General features: G+C 38.9%; 1 protein-coding gene across 1 annotated transcript in view; it reads left to right on the top strand.

The window, feature by feature from the left end:
* Positions 1-4,942: 4,942 nt before the first annotated feature.
* Positions 4,943-26,803, top strand: part of AChE-2 (acetylcholinesterase 2) — a 163,684-nt gene continuing 141,823 nt past the window's right edge. The window contains exon 1 of the mRNA XM_031973762.2: positions 4,943-6,563. Within this exon, the coding sequence (XP_031829622.1) occupies positions 5,438-6,563 (1,126 nt within the window). The 5' untranslated portion in view covers positions 4,943-5,437. The remainder of the gene's footprint in view (positions 6,564-26,803) is intronic.

The raw sequence follows: 26,803 nt of genomic DNA, 5'->3' as shown, positions 1-26,803 counted from the left end.
TTGTTTCGATTGAAAATTGATGTGAATTAAAAGGAATTTTGGGAAATGAAGATGAAGGTGGTGTTTAATTAATTTAATTTGGATGAGATGGTTTTTGAAGGTTGATTGAGTTCAGAGGGTCGACGAAGATCGATTTTCTTTTGTTTATAGAATAATAACATCGATGTGTAATGTTTTCCATTTTTGGATTGTTGAGGGTATGCTGGGTATTCGAAATTGTATGGAAATCTAGAACAATAGGGGTTGATAAAAACACTCGTTAGTGAACGAGTTTTATTTCACATTTTCCACTTATTTTGTTGTATTTAGAACAATTGAAGCTTAATAAAGAGGAAGTATAGACTTCTCTAATTGTCCCCCACTCATTCATTAATTCCCTAACAATATTATTATTAATATAATATTTATAATACCAGAGCATTACGATATTATTACAATATTAACACGATATTGCAACATTGATACAGTATAAACAATATTACAATATCAATATAATATCAGTGTCAATAAATTATAACAATATTAATATAATATTATTATCAATAGAATACAAACTTTCAGACTCTAATTGATCGTTTCCAGTGTTACCATAGAATTCAAATTGCACATGCACGAGCATTCGAACATATTCGAGGTGATGCGACATAAAATATTATCACTAATGTATTCGAAGGTCGTCACTTTATCAATTTCGATGCGAGAGTTTCGTTTATCTGCCCACCTTGATGTATATGGGAGAATTTTAATATTATCGTATGCATTTTACGGAAAGAAAATGAGAGAACCTGCGCAGCAACAACAATAATTTCACTGTGTACTTTCATAGTGATTCCCCTGACCGTTGCATGGGATTATGGCCGGAAATTAGTATTAATGGATGGGCTTTAATTGGAAAAATTGGAAGAGCCTGTGCATTTACCACTGCGAATCAGTTCTTCATGCATTTTCATGCTCTCATACTGGCTGTAGGAAAAATATGAAGGAATATTAATATTAATCCATGTATTATAATTAGTGGGGAGGAATAGTGGAACGACGGGACGGGGAGAATGTTAATAACTTTCCTCGTCCATTTTCATAGCGATAGGGAAAAATAATGTGCTGAAGACCTGCTCCCCTAAAAGCCTTTATGTCCTGCAGGTACTTTAAAGTACCATTTTCATTAAAGTGCCGCTGCGAACCAAATATTAATCTAATTTATTCGAGAACAGTATCATGTGTGTTCATCCTCTAATGTGTGCAAAAATATTTATAACACACGTACCTTTTTCTTTTTAATAGTTCAATGGTATACACGATAAAGACAGCTGTAAATAGTTAAAAAAGAATGGAAGGATTAAATGAGTCTTACGTGATTCAATTAAATTATTATCTGTAGTATAAGATATTAGATATTAGATAATTTGTTGAGTGAAATAAAGTTAATATTAAAAGAGTTGTTAAATAATTATTATTAATTTCAAGAACAACCCTTTCTACTTTGTGCAAAAATATTTATGACACACATATCTTTTTCTCTTTAATAATTCAATAATATCCACAATAAAGATAGCTGTAAATAATTAAAAAACAGTGGAAGGATTAAATATTAGTAAGTCTTTTTATATATCAGATAATTTTTTAAGTGAAACAAAGTTAATATTAGAAGAGCTATTAACTTATTACTATTAATTTCAAGCACAAAACTGTCTACCGGTGTCAAAACACCTTTTGAAATCTGAGATTAACACTAACTGGTCCTAATTAGTTTTTCAATGTTCATCCTTCTTTGTTTGTTTCCACAAAAAGAATTTACCATCTAATTTGTTTATCTCTATTTTGTAACCAGTTACTATGTATTTACGGTAGGAACACTGTTGATGTTAAAACTACTTTCTCAGTTTAACCAGTTTTCCCCAATCGAATTTTCGACATTCTATATACTTGTTTTTCTAACCGTAAAATAATTCTGTAAAGCAAAGGATAATTACATGTTTACATGAAAAAACAATGTCTATTTGGCCGCAGTGCGTGCTTGGCAATGAAGTCCCCATGTCGCACGCCCGGAATCTTCGCGCAGCAACCCCATTGGCGTTCAAATTATTTTAACAAGCTCTCGCCTCTGCTTTTTTCAGGCTCCCCTGCGGGACAATGGAGGGTGGCGGACCGTAACGGCGACGAAACGGAACCGTTTGCCGCTCCGAAGGGTGAAATGTGGCCTGGTTATGGGATAGGGTGTCGAACCAGCAGCTCTGCGGTCAACTTGTCTCCGCCCGGCTCTCGGTAATTGGTATTTCAAATAGACAATCCCATTAAGCGCGGAAATTAATTCGACACCGTTTCGAAATAAATACGAGCAATTCCGTTTTTCCAGGCGATTCTCGGTTAACCCTTCGCCTTTTGGTTTCTGTTGCACCTGTTCTAGTTAGAATTCTATTTATTTGAATAATTAGAATAAGGGTTGAAAAGAAATTTCTATTTATTTTAAAGAATTTTCGAAACTTCTCGATCATTTTATTGTCTCCTCCGCATGAATGTTTGTTTGAAAAATTTATATAAATGCAAACAGTTGCCAACATAAGGGTTGGAAAGATGTTTTCATTCATTCTATAAAATGTTTCAAATTTCGTGATGATTTCATTATTTCTACATTGTTATTTGTTTCGAAAATAACAAATTAATGATTAATGCTTTGAAATATGATTTCTGTTGCAACTGTTCTAGATAGAACTATATTTATTTGAATAATTAATTTTAGTAATATTTTATTCGGATTTGAGAAGATTAAATAATAGTTTGATTTGTCAGTTTGAGATTAAATGTATCGAGAAGAAATTTTAATAGAGACATTTTTTGGAATTGCTTTGATTTTTTAAGTAGAATTTAATTGTTGTATTCTGGTTTTGGTGCAGAAATCAGAAAGAGAAAGGAACGATGGTTTTGTGAAAATTTTTGTGCTGTTTGGTTGTTATTCTGTAACAATGAGAGTTTGCACAATGAGGATTCTCACTGGCATTGAAGTTTCAGTTGTTTATGATATTCATTTCGTTATTTCTGAAAAGAATATGGCTCATGTTTGATATGATACTTCTATTAATTGACACTATTCTTTTATCAGAATTTATATGAGTGTTATACTATTGTATGGAGATGTATTAAACGTCGATTGATTTTTAGTTTGTTCTCAGGAGTAATTTTTATGCACAATAGAACAGATTGATACAGTATAAACAGTTCATACAGCACATAGTATTGTGCATGAAAATTGCAGCGCTAAGGAAAACGAAAATCGATTGAACGTAAGTCCTTCGGCATTTATTAATTCATGTTCTCGTCATGTTGCAATTTTTATGCACCCTGCTTGTATTCAATATGGCTTGAATTTTAATTTCTATATTTATACTATCGATTTTTATGCAAGTGTTCGATTTCACAGATAATTTTCCACGAAACAAAGTCAGAGAAAAAATCTCTCTATTGATTGGTAAATTTTTACATTAAAAATAAACCTGCAGTTCAAATAAAAATCCATGAAACTGTTGGAATATCTTGCAGAAACGTAGTCATTATTTCGTTAGAATTTTCGACACCAATGGTCGTGTACGATGCTGTTTGATTGTAAAGGTTAAAAACGGTTTTTCTTTGCGACCCTCGTTTTAAGATGGGTGACCGCGCACAAATTCTCTCAACCTTCTTCTTTCCTCTACAATTCAGTTTTCACTTCCATTCAGTACAGTGTTCTGTATTTAATAGATGCAAATGTATCCATCTCTCTAATAATTTCAAGAAATTTTTCTCTCAAAGGAATTTCTTTCTTGAAGAGTGTAAATTGTGAATTTTTCAGACTAAAAAAAAGAAGATGGAGGAAATCCTCAATCCAGTTTTATAATACTCTTACCATTTCAGAACTAAAGTATTTTCATTGGTAGATACAAGTGTTCTCTGGATAACTTCAAGGAAACTCCTATAAGAAATAATTTATACTCCATTCCACAGTATAAATTCTGGATCTTCAAAAGGAAATCTCCAAACAAGAAAAGGTTTCCACATCATAACTATATTCACCTGTTCTACTGTGTATTCAGCCAAAACAGAAGCAAAGGAAAATCCATAGAAGCACAAAATTTCCTTCATCTTCCCAAAACAATCATCCGTAAAAGAAAACCTCCAAGTTGAACTCTAAAAGGTTTCCCCATAGTAAACTATATTCACTTGTTCGACTTCCGAATATTCAGCCAAAACAGAAACAAAGGAAAATCATAGAAGCACAAAATTTCCTTCATCTTCCCAAAGCAGTCAAATCCATAAAAGAAAACCTCCAAATTTGAACTCTTCAAACTTCGACTGTTCAAAGGAAAAGAGGAGGCCGAAATTCCCAATGCATTCTCATCTCACCCCACGCAGTAACACCATTCAAGCGAAGCGTCATCCCCTGACACCTGCGCAGCCGAAAAAGAACTCATCTCAACCGTGGAAATTCCGAGTTCCAGGACAAAGCTCCAAAGAAAACTGGTTCGACACAGTGCCGATTAAAGATAGAACAACCCCTCGTGTTCGTTCGAGCCGAGAAAGGATGAATCCCACGTTCCAATACTCCGTTGCAGATCAACGTCCCTCGCCCTTCCCAATGAAGAAGCTCGCACCGCCGGAAGCAGCAGTCGGAAAGTTAAAATGAGTAGCGTGCGTTCCAGCTAGAGAGACAAAGAAGAAGAAGAAGAAGAAGAAGAAGGACCACAGTAAGAAAGAAGGAGACAAGAGGAAGAAGGTGTCTTCCGAATAGTTTCAGACGAGGCTCGAATCTTTCCTAGGGTCTCGGCGGAGTTGCTCGAAAACTCGCAACAAAGGGAATTGAATGGGCATCGGTGGATACGGGGCACGAGGCGTGCGCCGCTGACACTCCACCACCACCGTGTCCCCACTACCCAGCGCTGCCAGCAGCAGCAGCAGCATCGCTGGCGAGCCATCGGCGCGCACCTCTACTTCGTGCCACCTCTACCTCCTCGATCAGTCGACCCCGTGCAACGCGGCTCGCCGGCCGCCGCGCGATACCAAACCCCAGTGTGCCCAGCCTCGTGTGATCTTCTCGAGACGCATCCTCCAAACGAGACCACCATCCATCCCCTAAAACCTCTCCGCGAACCACATCGAGTGAAGCTCTTTAGCTCCAAGCGGTTTACCAAGATATTCCTGAAAGGCAAGGCGCGACGAAGGTGCTAAAATAAAAAGGTGCTCAAGGGCGCGCGTGCGTGTGCTAGCTGGTGCGTGTGCAGAAGGTCACGGTGAACCCCTAGGAGGAGCACAGGTGTCTAAGGTTGCGGCCGCAGACCTGGAACCGGCGGGCAACACGGTCGCGACGTGGATAGGGGAGAGAAAGTGTCCGCGTGAAAGGCCGGGTTCCCCGCTAACTTGTTGAGTCTCTCAGCAGGTGTGCCAGCCGGAAGCCAGGGGCACGCACGCGATGGCTGAGAGGCTGCCCGCGCTGATCCTGCTCACCCTGCTGGGCTCGGCGAGGGCCAACGTCGCCTCCCAGAGGAACGGCAACGTCCACAACGATCCCCTGGTGGTGCAGACGACCAGCGGCCTGGTGCGCGGTTTCTCGCGGACAGTCGTCGAGAGGGAGGTCCACATCTTCTACGGCATCCCCTTCGCTAAGCCGCCTATAGGTCCGCTCAGGTTCCGCAAGCCCCTGCCCATAGAGCCCTGGCACGGCATACTGAACGCCACCGTGCTGCCCAACAGCTGCATACAGGAGAGGTACGAGTACTTCCCCGGCTTCCCAGGCGAGGAGATGTGGAACCCCAACACCAACATCTCCGAGGACTGCCTGTACCTCAACATCTGGGTGCCTCAGAAGCTCAGACTCAGGCACAAGGGATCGGAACCCCCTAACAATAGGGACAAGAACGGCGTTCCTCTCCTGGTCTGGATCTACGGGGGAGGATTCATGACTGGCACCGCGACCTTGGACGTTTACGACGCTGACATCATGGCTGCCACCAGCAACGTGATCATCGCCTCTATGCAGTACAGGGTCGGCGCCTTCGGGTTTTTGTATCTGAACAAACATTTCGCCAACAGCGAGGAAGCTCCGGGCAACATGGGCTTATGGGACCAGGCGCTGGCGCTAAGGTGGCTCAGGGATAACGCCGCGGCGTTCGGCGGTGACCCTGACCTGATCACGATCTTCGGCGAGTCCGCTGGCGGCAGCTCGGTTTCCCTGCACCTGATATCACCTGTCACCAGGGGACTCGTGCGCAGGGGGATTCTACAGAGTGGCACGTTGAACGCCCCGTGGAGCTACATGACCGGCGAGAAGGCGAACGAGGTGGCCAGGGTGCTCGTCGACGACTGCGGCTGCAACTCCACCATGCTGCAGGAGAACCCGGCCAAAGTGATGGCGTGCATGAGGTCCGCGGACGCCAAGGCCATCTCTGTGCAGCAGTGGAACAGCTACTGGGGGATACTGGGATTCCCCTCCGCGCCCACCATCGACGGCATCTTCCTGCCCAAGGACCCCATCGAGCTCCTGCAGGAGGCTGATTTCAAGGACACCGAGATACTCATCGGAAACAACGAGAACGAGGGTGAGTGAGTCGATCTTAGGCTGCGTTTTATGGTGGAGGATGATTTTCCATGGATTCGATGGACCGTGGGTGTTTGTGGAGGTGGTTCTTGTGAGTTGGGTCGGTGTGGGTTTGATGGTTGGAATATGGTAGGATAGTTTTGGGAATAAACTGAGGGTAAATTGCAGGAATGGTTTCATGAAGTTGGAAGGGGAGTATATGGGAATAGGAAGTTCTTATTGAGTTTGATATAGAAGTTCTATAGGTAAATTCAATGGAGTATCTTTTGTAGTGACGCGTAGAGTTTTGTGTAATACGAGAATGTTTTATTTGAATTAATATTAGAATCTGTTTATTTAAAGTCTGATTTAATAGTAGAATAATTGTAAGGTTTAATAGTAATAGTGTTAATTTTAATAGAGTCATTGGAAGAGTGGAAAGACTTGTTTAACCAGTCGTTGCAGATTAACATTTAAGATGAATTAATATATAGTGAAACTGTAGTTGATTAACAATAATTATATTCAAGAATCAGAGTTGCATGTTACATTCGGATTTCGAAATTGTTCTTCGCAATTACCAATTCCCACAAACATCCGCAGTCCAGTTATTACAATAACCGTCAGCAGCAGGCACAGCTGCTTCATTCTTGTGATCGTCATTTGATGTTATTGTTTCCCTTGAAAGTTTCCCATTACGCGGAAAGTTGTTGCTTATCTTCATCAAGTGAACTGCCCGAAGTTCCGAATGAAGACATTCGCTTGATGCTAATTTAAAGCGTGCGCCGGCTGTTTGATTGTTTGTCGGTCAATTACGATCCGTAATTTTCTATCTGGAATGATTGTCGGCGGTGCATTTACATGCAAAGGGAATCTGTTTCGCCGCGGTAAAGGCGGGCCGCACGGCAAAGGGAAATTAAAAGAGCGTTCTTACCGAACGACCCGGTATCAGAGCGGCCGCCAGGCGGGACGGAATATTTAATATTATTTTCCAACGATATAATGGAATTTCTGGAATCGCTGCTCAAACGGATTGTTTGTCCCGCACTTTGATATGTCAGTTTCGTGGTACTTTTACATGTTAATATGCCCCTCCCACGTTGAGAGGGGGAGAGGGATGTATGAACAATGAACTTGTTAACGATCCGGTGGAACATTAATTTTCAGACTGTAATAATTACTGCAACGTCGTACGGGTTGTTTGAAGTGCGATTGTTATTCGAGTGATTGGTATGGTAATTGATAATCAGGAGAGTAATTAGAGTAATCTGTGAATCTTAAATGTTGAGGGTGAAATATTGAATTAGAAGAAATTAGCTGATGTATTTAAATTGTAACTATTATTTTGTTTTCAAATCTTTAGAAATTAGTAGTTGTTTCTTTAAGCAACTCTACCCAGATTTTTGTAATTGGAAGAAATTATCGAGTATACGTGAATTCTTACAATCGACTTATTCTTTTTCAAAGCTTCAAGAATTATCAACTGTCTCTTGTAACAACTTAACTTAAATTGTTATAGTTGACTATTATTTCTTCAAATCCTCGAAAATTATCAACTATGCTTTTCAACAACTCTACTTCAATTTTCATAGTTAACTAATACCTTTTCAAATCTTCAAGAATTATCAACTATACTTTTAACAACTCTATTTAAAGTGTTCTAATTGATCATTACTTTCTGAAATCCCTAAAAATTATCTACTATACCTTTCAACTCTACTTCAATTTCTATAGTTCACTATCACTTTCTCAATTCCTCTAAAATTATCAACCACACCTTTCAACAACTCTACTTCAATTTCTCATCATCAACCATAGTTTTCATCAACTCCACTTCAATTTCTCATCAACCACAGCTTTCAGCAACTCTTCAATCACCGCAATAAACCATTCACTTCAAACGTCAACCCCCAAACACCATCAACTCCAAACCTCTCAAACGACAATTCCCCTTGAAATCCCGAAAACTGTAACGAACTACGACAAATGTTCAACCTCTCGTCAATTCCGTCGATACTTTCGTAGCCGACTGTAGCTGAAATTCCCACGAGTTTATCTGAGATGAGCCTTATCAGCGGGGTTATCGTTAACGTTCGCCGCGATTAATCGCGGATCCCGATTCGTTCCGCGAAAAAATGGCGGGGCTTATCGGTTCCTATTTGAAGGTTGAGGGGCGGCAGTGGGGGAGGGGGGGACGTCGCTTATCCGGCTACGTTCGTTACGTAAATCCCGGTGCGATGAACAACAGCTGTCTGCGTCGACCATCGGGAACAATGGTCTCCTGATGTACACTCGTTAGATAACGCGGAAACCTATTCGTTATTGGCCCCGGCGATATCCACCTTTCTCGTTAATGAAAAGCTGCGTCGCGCGGTATTATTTTCCCCGGGTTTCTTGAGTCTTTAACCACTCCTGCTAATTAACCCGTTGCACTATGATTTCTTTCTGAAATCTGATCGATATCACTTTTGTTGGTCGTGATAGTCTAGAATATTCGGAATTATTTAATGTTATCGTTGCCATTGGTTTTATTGTGTTTGGAGTGTAGTTGTCTGTTTTGAGGTTTAATTACAAATTTGTTACCAGGATGATTATCAGAGAATCATTTCGAAATTTCGGAAGTGGAAATAGAAGATTTAAATTTCTTTCTTTCTGAAACCTGATCGATATCACTTTTGTTGGTCGTGATACTCTAGAATATTCGGAATTATTCAATGTTATCATTGCTATTGGTTTTATCGTGTTTGGAGGGTAGTCTTTGAGGTTTTGAGGTTTATTAGTTACAAATTTGTTACCAAGATGATTATCAGAAGAGAATTTCGAAATTTCGAAAGTGGAAATAGAAGATTGAAAATAATAAATTCTAATATTTCAGAATTCTTTCCATTAATATTAATATAATAGATATTATTAAACCCCGGAAAGAAAAATGCACTCAAGAAACACTCAATAAATTGAGTTTATAACAATCTCTATGGAATCTCAAAGAAGGATTTTTTCCATTAATTTTTTACTACCATTATTGAAATGGTATCAGAAAATGTCTTAAAATATAAGATGAGAAACGACATTACTTATAGGATGATCTAATATTTACACAATTTCCTACATATAACTCAAAGACTCAATAAATTGAATTAATAACAATCCCCATGGAATTTCAAAGAAGGATTTTTCTATTAATTTTTTACCACCATTATCGAAATGGTATTAAAAGATATTTTAAACGATGTAATAAGAAACGACGTAACTTATAGGATGACCCAATATTTCCGGAATTTCCCGTAGAATAATTCAAACACTCGAAAAATTGAGTTTACCAAGATCATCCAAAGAATCCCAAAGGAATCGTAGATTGCTTCTCGCGACAGGCTGACGCGAAATAATTAGCAAAAAGAGCGTAGCTCCTCCGAGGCCGTTGGAGAGTTCGCAAAGTTAACAGTTGTCGGCTCGCTAGACGGTAATTAACCTTCGTCGCTGGTAATCCTACGAATCCTGGGGTCTAAGACCTGCCGATTAATTGGGGCACTGATTTTCCCCGTGACCCGTGGCATCCTGGCCGACGATAACTTCCGATTCGTTGGATCGAAAAACGTGTTTGCGCGATTACGCGATCCTCGGATAAGAGGACCGCTCCTCGATCGACCGGAAAACATTGGGATCTCGATCTTTGACCGGCGGAGTGGGGTTAGGGCTGTTAATGTTGTGATATTGTATATTATTTATAATGTAATAATCGTGTTATTCACAATATACCAGTTATTAATTATATCATATTATTTATTGTTATATTACATTTTATTATATTATACTATTTATTATTATATTATATTATATTATATTATATTGTATTGTATTGTATTATATTATATTATATAATATTATATTCACGAGAAAAGTTATTTTATAAAAGTGATTAGAACATTCAAGTTTAGGACGTAAGAAAATTTATATTTGCGATGGATCAACTATCGTAATACCATATAATAATACATTATATAATATATTATAATATATAATATAATATATTGTAGTGTATAATATATAATACAATATATTATAATATATAATATATAATATATAATATATAATATAATATTCTCGTATTACTTTTGAATCGAGGATACCAAATCACTACTAACCATCAATTATTCCAGACCACCAGTTATAATCTTCGTTCCAAGTAAAATTTTCTTTAAAACTCAGAGGCGAACGAAAGATCTAACCTAAAACAAACAAGTTAAAAATTCAGCCAATGGCGTGCTCTCGTAATAGATGTTCTCCAGTTTCTTAGAAGACTTCTTCTGTACCAGCGAAGAAAGGAACTATTTTTTCGAACAGCCCCGCCTTTCTCTCTCGAGTCTGACAAATTTCCATCGAGTCTTCCATCGAAGATGATTAATCGCGGTCGAGTACATTTCTCCGGGGAATTTCTTTCCGCGAAGGAGCGCCTGAAAAATGGCCGCGATGTATCCTGCTGTCTCGATCCTCGGGGAACCTCCTCGGCTAACCTCCTCGGAATTTTCGTGGACACGTCGGTGGTGGGGGAGGATCAATTGATTCGAGACAACCGATGCCAGGGACAATCGACTTCCCTGATAAACGCCACGGGAACGCCAATCGCTCGATAACCGCTCGCCTCGGTATAAAAATTCCCCCCTTTAAAAAAAAGGAAAAAAGGAAAACGAGGAAAACTGAAAACGGAGACGCATCCATTCATGGGAATTGGAATCGTGTTGATTCGGAAAGCTAGGAGATAGCTTGACGCCGCTCGATTTTGTTCAGATTTGTTGCTGTTGAAATGGACTTGTTGTGTTGTGGGAGAAGTAACGGGAAAATTGACTAATCGTTTTCTTTTTGCTTCCGTTTGCTTGGATCGGTATAATAGTTGAACAGAAATGAACTTTGAATCGTTCGGAGCAGTGTAGATAGTATTTTTACGGATTGTTTAGATTATTCATGTCTCTTCGATAGTGACAGTATATTTCTGGCGATGTATTCTTGTAGCCGATGAAAAGACGAGTTCAGCGATATGTCACATGCCTATATTTAAACGGTTCGAGCGTCCGGATTATTATACAGTGTGTTTTAGAAGTACGCGACTGCAAAGTAGATCAACTTTGATCAAGAAATAAACATCGACTATCCAGTAACACCTATCATCCAAATTCCTTCGTTTCTATAGAAACTCGTTTCGAAAATACCTTCGACTTCATATCGAAATTATCAAAACACCCTATATAACAAGCGCAACCTTTTCAAACTTCCAGCATAGGCATGCAACATATCATAGAACTCGTCTTCTCCTTGCCAACAAGAATACACCAACGAAGCTATACCTTGTTCTCAGAAAAATCATCGATCCTGAAAAAACAATCATTCATTCTCACGATGGATACAGTTGTTCTCGCTAAACGTGTTACTCCGTTTTGACGTCGTATCTCTTAGGTAATCCCTGGGGTAAGAATAATACCTCGGATGTGTTACGTTGCGTCAGCGAGATACGCCGCTCGTGTAGCGTCGTCAGCAATTTAGTCTATTCAGTGTCCTGCTCGATATGACATCTTGCCCGTGACACCTGTGTAAACTCGCAGTGCGGCTGACAATTGGGTGCTCCTGTAATTCCGGATCGCTGAACCCGATCGCCTCGAGCCGCCCCACCTTGGACGCTTGATCCGGTCCGCCATTTTTCCGGCGATTGTTTCGGCCCGTTTAGATCCACGTTCCGCGTCAAAACGCCCCACTCTCATGCATAAATCATGGCCGAAGTGGACACGTCCACGTTCTTCCCCCACATAAATTGATTCGACTCGATTCCCTTGGAAAAGGCTCCCTTTCGGATTGCTCGTGAGCCGCCTTCTCAATAATTCAAGACACTTCCAGGGCGAAAGTTCTCTGTCCGGACCCGCGAAAAATTGAAAATTTCGCGACGTCTTATTTATCTCCCGGTATAGCGTTTTCCTTGGGTGTTTGCGACCGACCCCTCGCGCACCCTTCCATTTTTCATTCTGTTTTATGCTAGTGTGATCTGTAGAGTTTGATTTGACTTCTATTGGAAGAACAAGACAAAAATGTCGTTTAGGTTAATACTTAGTATTGTTATTAGTTATTTTGATTTATAGTAGTCTTGCTTCTTTTAGTTTAAGTTGGTTCCACTTTATTTTTCGTTTTAAATTCTATATTCTATACTCTATATTTCATATAGTCCGTTTATTTCTGTCACTACCATCAATAATTTATAGTTCCACATATCATGAAGCACGAGAAGGATTACAAATTCATCACTGATTCATCTAAACCACGTTAACTCCTCAAATCGTGCTCCATATACATTGCCCCAATTACCTCAACAAACACATCACACAAAATGTCACATTCCCATCCTTCATAAACAGTGTCCCACTTATTTCCATATCCACAGAAAACTTCTAACATCATTCCCATACCATCAATCAACAAAACCGAACAACCTCTAATAAAAAAAGTCCAACACGAACGTAGTTGATCGAATGCCACAGCTGCGAAAAACGAGGAAATCTGAGTTCCATTTCGAGTGCAGGAAATTGAGCCCCAGATTTTTTTAACACGTTGAATGCCATGGGGGTCACCGGTGATCCCAACCAAATCGAATTACTATAGTTCATTCGACTAAACGATGATTATTTGAAAACTTTCCTATATTATAAGTAATACAACCGAATGCAGTGACGTTCAGCTAGATGAACACGTAATGATAATAATATTTATTATCTTATATATTTTAAAAAAGATGTCACTCTGTCACTTAACACGTTGAATGCCATGGGGGTCACCGATGACCTCCAACCAAGTTGAGATGCTATAGTTCATTGAATTAAACCATGATTATTTGAAAACATTTCTATATTATAAACAATGTTACCTAATGCGGTGCTATTCAGCTATGTCAATGTGCAATAATAACAATGCAATTCAAACAAATGATTTAATATCATATCTTCTCCATTTTGTGTATTTTGCTCTATGAAATCGTGCGATGTTCAACGTGTTAATTGTTTGAAGTGTACGGTGTTGATTGAGCCTTCTTTTAAACGTTTAGCGGCAGAATTTTATTTTTAAAATTATTTATTCTCTCGTATTGTACTCGTTATGTTTAATAATTAATTTCAGGTATACGTTGTTGATTGAGTCTCCTCTTAACCCTTTAGGGGTGGAATATTATTTTGAATTATCCTATACACCGTAGAAGGGTGAATTGCTAATGTTATATATTTCCATTTTGTGTATTTTGCTCTATGAAATCACATGGCAGTGAACGTGTTAATGACTGATCTTCGACGGTTCGGGAATCACGAGCAGGAAGACAAGGAACGACGAACGGCGTAGAAAGGAGGGGGGGGGGGGGGGGACATGCAACGTGACTCCCGTGCAATTTGGTTTCTTCAGGAAGTTTGTCGGTCGAAGAAACTTCGGAAAATCCAGTGACCTGGATTCAAATTTCCCACCAGTCCGTGCTCTTTCCCGCGCTTAACTAGCTTCCGGCCCCGGCGCTCGCTTCAGAATTTTAATGGAACACCGAGGGCGAGATAGCGCGACGAATTTAATGTTTCCTTGATACAGTGGAAAAATGGGCGGGAATATTCCGGCAGGAAAAATTCGGCGGTGAAAAGGGAAAGCGGTCGACCTTGACCCGCGGCGACTGGCGACCAGAGCGAGGAATGGCGGTTTTTAATCCTGAAAATGCCGGGAACTTTGAACGAGGTTGTTTATTGTTATTGTTCGCTCGCGTTTGGATTGGGAATGGCGTACAGTTGATTCGGAGAGTGTCGCTGGGGAAGAGAGAGGTTAAGTATGCTCGAACGTATGTTCGAATGATGCGAACCTAACCTCAAATTTGGGTTTCGTTGGGAAGAGAGTAGAGAAGATTGTAGTAAATTTTATTTATATTTAGATTATAGTAAATTTTATTTATATTTAGAGAATGGTGTATGTTGTGCGTAGTTACGTGTGCTGCAAAATATAAGAGTAGATAATAAATTAAATATGTTATTAACACTAGGTTTACGGATTTGATGGATTTTGAACGGATATTGAATTTTTTAAACATTATTTAGTAATGGTTTAAGTCTGTTAAACTATACTCTGGTTTTGAAGCTACAATTTTCGCGATTTGTATAAACGAACATGTTCTTTGGGAACAATAGAATAAAGTAGAATAAATGTCCGTGAATCTAATGTTAATTGGTGAGAGGAGAGATATTGAGTATATTTCTTAGTTTCGTACATTGATTAATGTTTAGTAGCTGATTGTGCAATACGTCTTTCTTGGTTCAAATCGAAGTTACAACAGTTTTATGTGACCGCTTTAGAAAACAAATTGATGTCCACCGATTGACGTCACGGAGGCCGCTGCAATTTCGCGAAATGAAAAAGTCAAAGGGATTCGTAATCTGTTTTTTAGTATCGCTGTCGTCTATACAGACACGAGAAATGTAATTGAAAAATAGGATTCTGGTGGAGAACCTTTGAACCGATAAGAACTTGTGAATGTTGAGATTGGAATTTTGGTGAGTAATGATTTCACTCTGACTCGAATTGTGAAGGAATATTTGTTAAATATATTTGAATTTGAGGTAAATGTTACATTAATGTTAAAATGATCTGAATAACAAGTATCATGTGTCTTATCAATTTTCTTAACATTAAAATGAAAGAAATTAATATTTCTTAATGTTAATATCAGAAGATATTCAATATTAAAATTTCTGTTCCCTTTTTTCAAAATATTTTTCTATATATAATTTCCATTTCTCTTCCCTTTAGCCAAAATATTTTTCCAGATATAATTTCTATTTCTTTACTCTCTTCTCAAAATATTTTTCCAGATATAATTTCTATTTCTTTACTCTCTTCTCAAAATATTTTTCCAGATATAATTTCCATTTCTCTTCCCTTCTTTCAAAATACTTTTCCAGATAGAAATGAAAGAGAAATTATCTTTCATTTTTCTCAAAATATTTTTCCATTTATTTTCCCCATTTACAAAATATTCTTCTAGATATCATATCCATTTATTTCCCCTTTTTTCAAAATACCCATTAGAAATATTTGATTCCGGGTAACAGACGCGTTACCGAACCGAAAACTCGTTGGTAGTCCTATGTGGTTACCTCCTTGGCAACAAACGGGGCAGCGAGTTAACGAGGTCAAACGACGCGCCCCGCGCCGTCGATAATTACATCAACAAGCTGTACGGATTATAATACGCGCATAAATTCGCTGCCGCTATTAACCGAATAATGCGACGCCCTTTGCGCAGCCGGCATTAACCGAAAACGGAATTACGACCGGAGGAAAGTGTACCACGAGTAATTAGGGCCGACTGGGCCGAGCAATGCGTCACGTTCGATGAACACCACCTCCCCCTAGCGTATTATTGTTTCCAGAAGTGACGAGGAATGATACTGCTCGAGTTATATCGATATTTAAGTATGGCGCTAAGAATAGAGTCGAGAGTAATAATTAGACTTTGGCCTGTAATTATTACGAAAATTATTAAGTTGGCGATAAAAACTTTTATTGCAGTATGTTTTATAGATATTTGAGATTATTAAATTATAATAGTTTCGTTTTGTGGTGAGTAGTATTTAAGTTATTCATAAAACATAGAGAGTAGTTACTGTGGTAAGAAGAATCCGAAGAAATAATTAGACTTTGGCTTGTAATTATTACGAAAATGATTAAGTTGGTGATAAAAACTTTTATTGAAGTATGTTTTATAGATATCTAAGATTATTGAGTTATAATAGTTTCGTTTTGTGGTGAGTAGTATTTAAGTTATTCATAAAACATGGAGAATAGTTGGTGCTGTGGTAAGGAGGGACCAAAGGGATAAGTCGACTTTGGACTTTAATTTCACGAAAATTATTAAGCTTATGATAACAACTTGTATTGGAATATCTTATACAGATATCCGAGATTGTTAAGGCACAATAGTTTCGTTTTGTGGTGAGTAGTATGTAAGTTATCGATCAAACATGGAGACTAGATGAAGTTATATGAAAATAAATGTAAATCAAGCTGTTTAAGGAGATACTGGAATATTGTGAAGTACGTATCGAAAGTTCTAATCAAGGATTTGTTAATTAAATCGCTTGAAATTCATGAGTAACAGTGGTATTAAGTCTCTCATCAGTTTCCAGCAATGTTAAGCGACGTATTTTCCCCAGCCCCCAAATTAAACGGTAATTAGCACGGAACAGCTCGGAAATACAAGTAAATTCGGTTCGTGTTCCTATGCTGGATTCGAAATGATTGACTTGTGTTACTGAAACATCTCGTTTACACGCTATTATTTGTTGCACTGGAAAGGGAAAGCGGTTGCGCGTATTGCTTGAGTTTGTTGATTGGCGTGTCGGACGCTGGTGACAGACGTCGACGTGATTGATTAGGGAACCGTTGATTTCCATTCATTAATTTGAATACGAAAATGTTCGAATATGTATATTTTGATAGAAAAGAATGGCGATTACAGTTTATTTGTCACCATTCGTTTGTAATATAAGAACATTTCCAATTAGGAAACAAAATTTATTACCAAGATGATCAGAAAATAATTTTTAAATTTCGAAAGTGGAAATAGAAGATTGAAAATAATAAATTCTCATATTTAAGAATTCTTTCCATTAATAATAATATAATAATAATATAATAAAGAAAAATGCATATACATAATAATGCATTGAGACTTAATAAGTTCACAACATATATATTTCGTAATTATATTCTTTATATTGCAAAAATTGTTGCAATAATTATAACATTAATTACATTAATAATGTACTCTACACGATCTCTCTATAGTACGACTTTTCACTCGAAGAAACAGGATATCCCGCAGACAGTTTAGAACAATTTCGAAATTGAATTTCTTTTGAAAGTCACCGAAGTGGTTGACCTATACTACTGGCATCAGCCAATCGAACCAATTGATTGATACTCCTATCAACCGGCAGTTTCGAATTTCCATTCTGAAAGTCCTATAAAACCGGGATCCATGGAAACTAATCTATAATATAGTGCAGGAGACTACATTCAATCCAGCTCTCCTCCTCCAATAAGCCGAGAAAGTCCTTGAGTCGTACTACTTTCAGCCCCAGTTTCCCCGTTACCTTTATCTCTGGTCGAACTACCAAACACACGACATTCATTCCCCATTTCCACACGGAAATAACCCATGAACGTTCCACAATAATTCCGCCAATGAAATCGAATCGAACTTCGTGGCGGTCAACGAATGTTTGACTCGCACTACTGCGAGTTTCGCTATTCGCTCGAGTGTCCAGTCGTTATCGCCGAATTCCTCGGCAGTTTTCCGACAAACTGCCGTGCCGAGGCTGTCTTAACGTCAGACTAAATATTAAGGAACGCGATAGGAGGTAATACCCTTCCTGATTTCATTATTTCATTATTGGAACACATTGAATAACAATGTGGCATTCAATTTCCCGTTTTGCGTACGTATCATATTTATTTGTAGATATAAATTCATGATTCCTATACAAAACGGAATGATATTCATCAAATACAATTTCTCGGTATTATGTTTATGCAATAATAATTAACAAGTGTCGTATGACAGGCTTAATATCAGAGAAACAGAAAGTTAAGGCTATAAGATAATTAAGTGCTACATAAGCAGATTGTCAGTAAATTGTCTATCAGTATTACCGTATCATTATGTTATTACAATAATTGTCATTTCCTAGATTATTATAATTTTCCATTGTTAGCTACGTACGTGTTTCTGTACTTAAACTTTTCACTGAAAATTTTGTATGTTAAGTATTAAAATCAATTAATGTAGGACGATTGTTAACAGTTATTATATTCAATATTCAATCGACAATAATATTGCAATGAAAAAGGTTAAAATATTGGAATATTCTTTGTCACATGATGATAAAATAGCGGAATGTTCATGAATGAAGTGTGCACTCTCAAGGTTACTTTCAAGGTCACCGAAAAAAGTCCCGCGAACCTCTGATTAAAAGGAGAAAAACCAAAAACAAAAAAAGGAGAACTGATTGAAGCTCTCGTATCTCGTCTTCCATCGTTCCCGCAGATTTTCCAGCGTGGTCTCGTTTTTTCGGAAAATTCATCCGACGTCCCACCGCCCCCCGCCCACGCACGGTGACAGCAACGAGCACACAAGCGCATTAAAATTCGAGCCAGGCGATCCGGATCCGATAGCGACGCGTCAACGTTCCGAAACGTGATTGTTTAACTATAATTCGAGCGGGGGTGGCGAACGGTAGCGAATTTTATCGTGCCGACGTGATTGATAAATATCTCGGACCGTGGGAAAAACGCGAATGCGCTCGTAGGAGGAAAAAAAAGAGAGTGTTGCCTCGAGCCGGTCGATAAACAATCGGCCGGTTAAACAATGGACGTTTTTTTCCGGCCACAAAATTCTCATTGTGTCTAATGGCGGATTGGATTTCCCCGTTGACAAATGACTCGATTTTTCCGGCGTTTCTGGTATTTTTATAAATTTCTTTGTCCGTTTTTTTTCTGTGTGATTTACGCGATCGAGGGGATCCACGGTTGCTCGGCTCGAACGGACGCGTGCTCGAATTTATGGAGTTCCTTAATGGCGGATTCTTTAATCGCGTGCGGTTTAATTAACTGTGTACGGAGTCCCGTTGGAGTTTCCGTTTCCCGGATGTAATGGTCGCTTTATCATCGGGGAGGTTTAAACGTTGTTTATCTTCTGGAATGTTTTTTTTTGGGATTTTTCCGGTGATTTGTTCGTTTTGATATAGCGATGGTGTAGTTTTGTCGGTGTATTGTTGTTCCTTGCGAAGAGACGAGTGCAACGATGTGTCGCATGTGGGTATTCGGACGAGAGACTTGTGGGTTGCATCATATATCGGGTATTTTGAAAGTTATGGCACGATTATGGAAGATAGGAATGTTTACTCAAATAGAAGTGTAGTCTTCATTGAAAGAATTGACTCTTGCTAGGCCTGGCTTCCAAAGAAATGCGTTTTGGAACTATGTGTAAGAATGCGCCGTAATTATCGTAACACCCTTTACATTGCATATTCTTCCAACGAATCGTTTAAAGATAGACATGCGACATATCGTTGGACTCGTCTTGTTGTCAGGTGAAAGAATATCCCAAGAAAAATACAGCTTGTCAACAAAATAACGATAACGTTAAGAAATATAAGTAATTCCGTTGAGTATCGACGATCTGAATACTTGTTCCACTAAACGCGACACATTTACAGTGATTAACTGCAAACTGGTTCCACGACGTCGTTCCTTTTTTTATGTAAAACAGGGAGAACACCGTTATGTATCCGATCGAGTTACACGAAACGGATTTACACCCGGCGAAGTGTAAAGTTCACAGTCATTAGGCGGCCGAACGGCACGCTAGCACGTTGTTACCTTTGCGACCGGGCGGACGCAGATTTTTATTAAGATCCACCGCTCATTAACGCGAGAACAAGGACATCGGCCACGCGAGCGCGGACCAAATTAAGAAAACGAAAAAAAAGGGAACGAAACCTCTGCTAATTCTCGAGTTCTCGTGATCAAGATCGATGATCCGTTTCCTCGGCGAAGTGGCGCGACAATAATCAAGGGAAGAAAGCTGTTCGGGGGAACATAAATGATCAGCTAATTCCACGTGTTACGTTTTCGACGTTATCGTCTTTGTTATCGGTCACTTTCGACCTCGCATTTCTCCTTTCTGAACGTGTAATAAAGTGAAATCACCATGGACAAATCGTGACGCAATTCGGAGATTAAATTAAATCGAATTTTCCCGGCCGGTCGAAGGAATGGTTGACTCGTACTACTGGAAAATCGTCCGTACGATTTAGTGCACGCTGTTTTTATGAAATTCCGATATTGAAATTTGAATTTGGAATTCTATATTGAATCGAGTTTAATGGAATTAAATTCTATTTTCACTCGGATTTCATTTCGTCGGCGAAGTGGTCGAGCTGCGCTACTTTCTATCTCACGCTTTTCACTTTTCAACTTTGGAATATGAGTTTTGGGAAGGATATCGGGTAAAGATTAATTTAACTGAATAGTGTGCAGCATTTGAATAATTCATTGTTGGCTAAACGCTTTACTCGTATCACTGAAATATTTGTGTCTCATTCTTTATGAAATTCTCAGTTCGAATTCTTTTTCCTCCTGGTTTATTGAAGCAACATATGTACATAGATAATCGTGATGTTAAATGAAACGAAATCTTTTTGTGGTATCGCGTATTTATTCGATTTGATTCACTAAAATATCCGATTTCATTCTTCCAGAAATGTCTCGTTTCAAACTTGACACCTGTTCACGTCTATGAAAAGGTTCTTTTACAGCTATGCTATGAAACGAAATCAAATTATTGCGAGCAGTCTTCGAAATGGTTGACTCGTACTACTGAAATATCTACTTTTCCTGCTTTCTATAAATTACCTATTTCGAATTCTCCACTCTGACACTGTTATAAAGAACAGCGTATGAAAATATTTCATTGTAATTAAAGTATCAATCAAAGTCAAATATTTTTTAATTCTCGTCTGAATGATTGACTCGTACTATTGAAATATCTACTTCTTTCCTCGTTTCTGCGAATTATCCATCCGAACTTCTCCACTCTGATACTGTTATAAAGAAAAGTGTGTAAAAATATTTCATTGCAGTTAAAGTATCAACCAAAGTCAAATATTTTTCACTAGTCGTCAAAATGATTGACTTACGCTACTGCGAGTTTTACAGTACCATCAATCTCCCGGTCCTTTCCATCAAATTCTCTTAAAAAAAAAATTGAAATAAAAACAGAAACGAACGATAACTCGGGTTGGGTTTCCAGTATAATTTCTCGAAAGTGCATCTCCGGATTATTAGTTTCGGAACGCGTCGCTCGCGATGCGACAGCTACGCCGACGTCGTTACGCTAACGTCATTAGAATCGTGGAAAGGGTTAAACCGGATAACGTCTTTTGTCAGTGGGGGTGTAATTACACGAGACAAATTGCCGGTCGGGATATTCCCCAGAATTTCTGGGACCAAGTGACGAAGACACCAACTAAATTCGTGATTCGAATTCGAATTTTCCCTTAAAACAGAAATTATTCTTCACTTCTTCTAATCTACTCTTAAAATTTAACACTAAAACTGTCGAGCAATTAGACTGACTTATTTCCAGTTTCTCTTTACTTTCTATTTTATTCTTGTGAAAAGCATCAAATTAACCCCATGAAAATTATTAAATCATCTCTAATATCTACAAGAACTGGTGAAACGATAAATATAAAAAAATAATCAGTTTCTATTAAAAAAAGTGGAACAGTCGATCCCCATGAAAATCATTAAATCATCCATCTCCAATTTCTAAGGAACTAGTGAAATCCTAAACATAAAAAAATAATTCGTTTCAGTTGAAAAAATTGAAACAGTCGAGAAACTAACGTCGAGTATCGAGCAGCTCAGTTGGGTCTGTCCTCTTTAAGTCGTGCAGGGGAGCGAAAAGGATGCACGGTGCAACGAGGAGCCAGCCACTCGAAATATGTTTGATCAAAGGGTTAAGGTCAGGTTGCGGCAGGGCCCGTGCCAAGCCAGACTCTTCATTATTCAGTTTCTTTTATCCGGACTCACGCTGTCTGACCTTTCCGCGAGCTCGCCGTGTTCACGATGAATGTTTCAGGTGTCCGCGCGTCAATTCTTTATTCCCGATGCCGCACGATCCGGTGGCTTCCCTTAGCCGCCTCGCCTCTTTTAACATTCTGACCGCTGTCCAGCTTCGCGTTAATGCCGTCAGAGTTTACCCACCGAGGTTATACCGGGCGTCGTAATTCCTAATTTTGATTCAATCGCTTCAACATTTCGATGAATTTCCTTTTTCGAGGTTTCGTTTTTTGAACATGGCAACTGCTGGTCGGTAATTCGGTAGCTTTCTTGATTTCTGAGCAGAATTATACTGGGTGTTCTGTGGTAAATGGACTTTAGTGGTTTGTTTCGATTGTTGAATCGAGTTTCTGTTCTTTGGACATTGGTAACTGGTAATTTGGTAATTTGTAGAATTTTTGAGGGTAATTATACTCGGTGTCTTATGTTAAATGGATTTTAGTGGTTTGTTGTTTCAATTATTGAATCGAGTTTCTGTTCTTTGAACATTGGTAACTGGTAATTTGGTAATTTGTAGAATTCTTGAAGGTAATTATACTCGGTGTCTTATGTTAAATGGATTTTAGTGGCTTGTTGTTTCAATTATTGAATCGAGTTTCTGTTTTTTAAAATTAATAACTGGTAATTGATAACTTGGTAGTTTTCTGAATTTTTCATATTTTCCTGTGGAAATATATCAACTGTCATCTTCGAGTTTTACACGAATTTCTTGCAATTTTCAATAAAAATGACTGCACCGATTACTTTACTTACAACCCAAACTCACTATCATTTACTCCTAACAGATGAAGTCATCACAAAATCCTCAAAAAACACTCGAAATCCAAGAAACAAGCATCATAACCATAATTCTAATCAGAGTTTCTCAAACATTCTCCACATATAACACAATAACAATTTATTCGTCCCAATAATTATCTACAACACCGTCGATACGATGCTAATTAAAATCAGAGAATCCAAGATCCATTTCATTTACATGATTCGCAACCGATGCCGCCGATCATACAATTACGAAGATGGCTTATCAACAATTGATGCGTCCAATTAAATTTCGCATCGCGTCCCGTAAGGGGGCCACCTTTCTCCGGGACACCCTGTATTATTCAAGTAACCTAATTGCGACTAGAGTTTGCGCCGGTTAATATTTCCGTCCGGCCGAAAGATACTGCGATACGACGCCTTTGAGCCGTCGCGCTATTAACGAGAGAGGGATTAATTAACGGAGTGCAGGAATTTTTTCACGGAATTCCTTCTGACCCGGTTTAATTATTCGATGCAACCGTTGCCCGTTGCGAAATTAGCCTCTCGCCGGCCTTAGGCTGCGCGTCTCGCTGCCCGGATAATTACAGGGAATGATTCTGATGATATAGTATCGGGAAAATGATCCATTTACGAGATTATAACGAGGAACGGACACGAACTCTCTGTACTACTTTCAGTACGCGCTAGTAATATATTAATTAATATCGATCGCTCGATGAATTCGTACTCCGAATGTATTTTCGAATAAACCATGGAACATACAGCGTGTCACGTTGGAATACTTATGGGAAACATCTTCAAATATTCGCTTTGAAAAATCTTTAAATCAACATTGAATGATTTCCAATGAATTTAATTTGTTACAACATTCCCAAGAATTATAAATTTTCGAGTGAACGTTATAAATATTCAAATTACAAGAAACTCTTGATCCAATTTTGGAAACTACTAAATTCCCCAAATCTTCGAATTCTCAATCTCGCAAGATTTACCATAGAAAAACAGTAATATAGGGTCAAACTTCCTTAAATAATTGAACTATGCAAAATTTGATTTTATCCAACTTAGGCTTACACTTTCATTAAACGCCTGTTCCAACAGCAGTCGGCGGTCCCGTAAATTTTCTATCGCGCAGCTTCAAATTCGATCTTCCACGGCAGACATTCTTTTTTTATTCCTGCACCGTAGACCGCGTTACCAGATTGAAATCTTGGATTCGGCAGGAACTCGATTTCCCGCTGGCCGATGGAAATTTTTCAGCGAGCGTTTCCTTATTTGCCCGCCGTTAGTCTCCGGGGAGCATGAAATTTCATGGTGATTCCGATCGAACCCCTCAAAAATCGTATATAATTCCGGCGGAACGTTGGAAAACGTATCTCTCGTTCCATAAAGATCAGCGGCACGCCGATAATCCTGGCAGAAATTCGACAACGGGATTGTGATTTCCCATAAAGATGCCTGGCAGCAGGAGATCAGACCCGGAAACGCGTGCAGCTGGTTGCAGCCGGATTTGCAAATCAGGCCGAGCTCGTTCGACCTGCTCGAACAACGAGATTTCTCGTGTATCCCGGCTCGCGATCCGCGTTCCCTCTAGCCCGCCGCGTAAAGCCTGTTTTTCTCGTCGAAATGACGAAAGCGGCAGCCGCACGTGCGCTGCTCGTGGACTTTTACCGTTTTTTTCCCATGAACGAGGGACCGGCGCGCAGAAAACGAGAGCAGAACAGGAAATAAAGCTACCCGAAAGCATATTTTACCTCTAGGAATATTCAGTTACACCTTCTGTCGAATGAAAGTTGTCTGATCGTTGCTGGGATTTTCTACTGGCATTGCTGAGCAATTTTATCTTTCGTTTAGGCTTCGGAATGATTCAATTTTCAACCTTGTTAGTATCTCAAAAACGTAGCGAATACTATATTTCTTCGTTAATTGTATATAAATTATTTTACTCGTTTCCCAAAGTTCCTTAACTATTTGTTCTATGATTCATTTCAGAATCACGATCGAAACTACTGTTATTAATAATTTAATGGAGAAAGAGAATAGTTTTGGGGATAATCTATGTCTTTTGTTCTGAAGTATAACAAGTAATAAAGAACAAGTGAATTTCAATCGCCATTTGATTTAACCGAACAAAATGATCGAATTTAGAATTCAATATCAAATTTTCTATAATGTGTCGACACATTGAACATCGAAATAAACTAGTTGTCACTTTATTTATACAAGGTATTTTGTTAGTTGTAAAACGTATTGATACCTCATAAAAAAATAATTGCAGACGTTTATTTGAACGATGATAATTTATTTTTCGTTGTCAACACAAACTTCGTTTTTTTTTAATATCTTTTTTTTCGCGTTTATTCAGAACAACGCATACACGCACGCTACACCCATACACATCCATGAAGTTTACATCAATATTAACCTACACGTCTACATAATGAATATTTGTTGAGAAAAATATTCTCGAGTGCAAAGGGTTAACGCTTTATTCGAAGTACTCTTGGTTTCTCGCTTTGAGGTTCACGTCGACGTTAGTTCATTCGATTACAGCTTAACACGACGCTCTATTCATTTATTCAAGAATATTTGGGAGTCATTGAAACATTAGCTTTAACACTTTGCCACGTAAACACTCATCAAAACTCCCATGTACTCGAAAGAGTTTTCTCTATTAACCAGAAACTGAGAAATCAAGATTCTTCTTAATAACTGCTCCATTATCTTTCTTGTATGTCATATATCCAACGAAATTCGTTTCGTTCGATACGTCACGAAAGAAATTAATGTCCACGTTTCTGTAAAAAATAATGTCACCCGAATTTGGGTGACGTGGCAGTCAGAGTGTTAAATGGTACAATTGTGATGCTACAGATAAATATAGAAAAAATTGTTAAAGCAAGTAGAGGTCGCGATAAAATAGAATGTCGAGTCTGACTTGACATAGGACTGCTAAGGGTTAAACCCTTGGCCTATGATTTCTTTTTCAACTCTGATCGATACGGCTACTTTGTCATTAATAATTTATTGGAAAAAGAGAAAAATTCGAAGCATATGTTATGCCTATATTTCCTTTCAAGTATAATAATTGATTACAGAGGAATAATATTTACTTTGAATTCGAATGAACTGGGTAATATATATATATTTCTTGAATCATGTTGAAAATCTTCACCACGAGTCTCACTCGTTGTTGTAGGGCAAGGGGTTAATGCGAATCAAGTCAGCCCTCGAGTGCGAAGGGGTAATTCGAGAGGGTCCTTTGATATCGGATCGGATTGCCGAATGCTGGTTTCAAACCTCTCGCGATTCCATTCGCGGCGGAGGTTTATTTGCCGGGGAGTTCCACAGATTCAGACGCTCCGCACGGGATCCTTCCGTGCCGGTGCAATTAAAATGCAGCGCGCGTGCACACGATCGACGCCGTGTAAACCAACCGACGACGCGGAAACTTTTCACCCCGGTAATGCGAGCCGGGCGTAGCCGTAACAGGATCGTTACCAATCACTGACGGAATTCCAGCCGGTGGGGTCCGACCCGATGTATCATTCTTGTGGCCCCCTCCCCCCGTTTTGCTGCGCCAGGATACACCGATGCACACGTAGCAGAACGTGCATGACGATACGTCGTGGCCTGGAACGTCAGGTGGCCCAGGGATTACCTCGTTAGTATACATTGGCTCGTATATCTGTACCCGGCTGCATAACCTTGCGGCTGCAAATATGTGGGGCTGTTGTGATGCCTTGCATTTTCTATCATCGGTTGCTGCGCTGCTGATGGTGTGCCTCCTCTATTCAGTTCCCATTGACATTT

The sequence above is a fragment of the Nomia melanderi genome, chromosome 2 (assembly GCF_051020985.1).
Source record: "Nomia melanderi isolate GNS246 chromosome 2, iyNomMela1, whole genome shotgun sequence".
Classification (NCBI taxonomy): domain Eukaryota; kingdom Metazoa; phylum Arthropoda; class Insecta; order Hymenoptera; family Halictidae; genus Nomia; species Nomia melanderi.
This window is presented reverse-complemented; position numbering and strand designations above follow the sequence as displayed.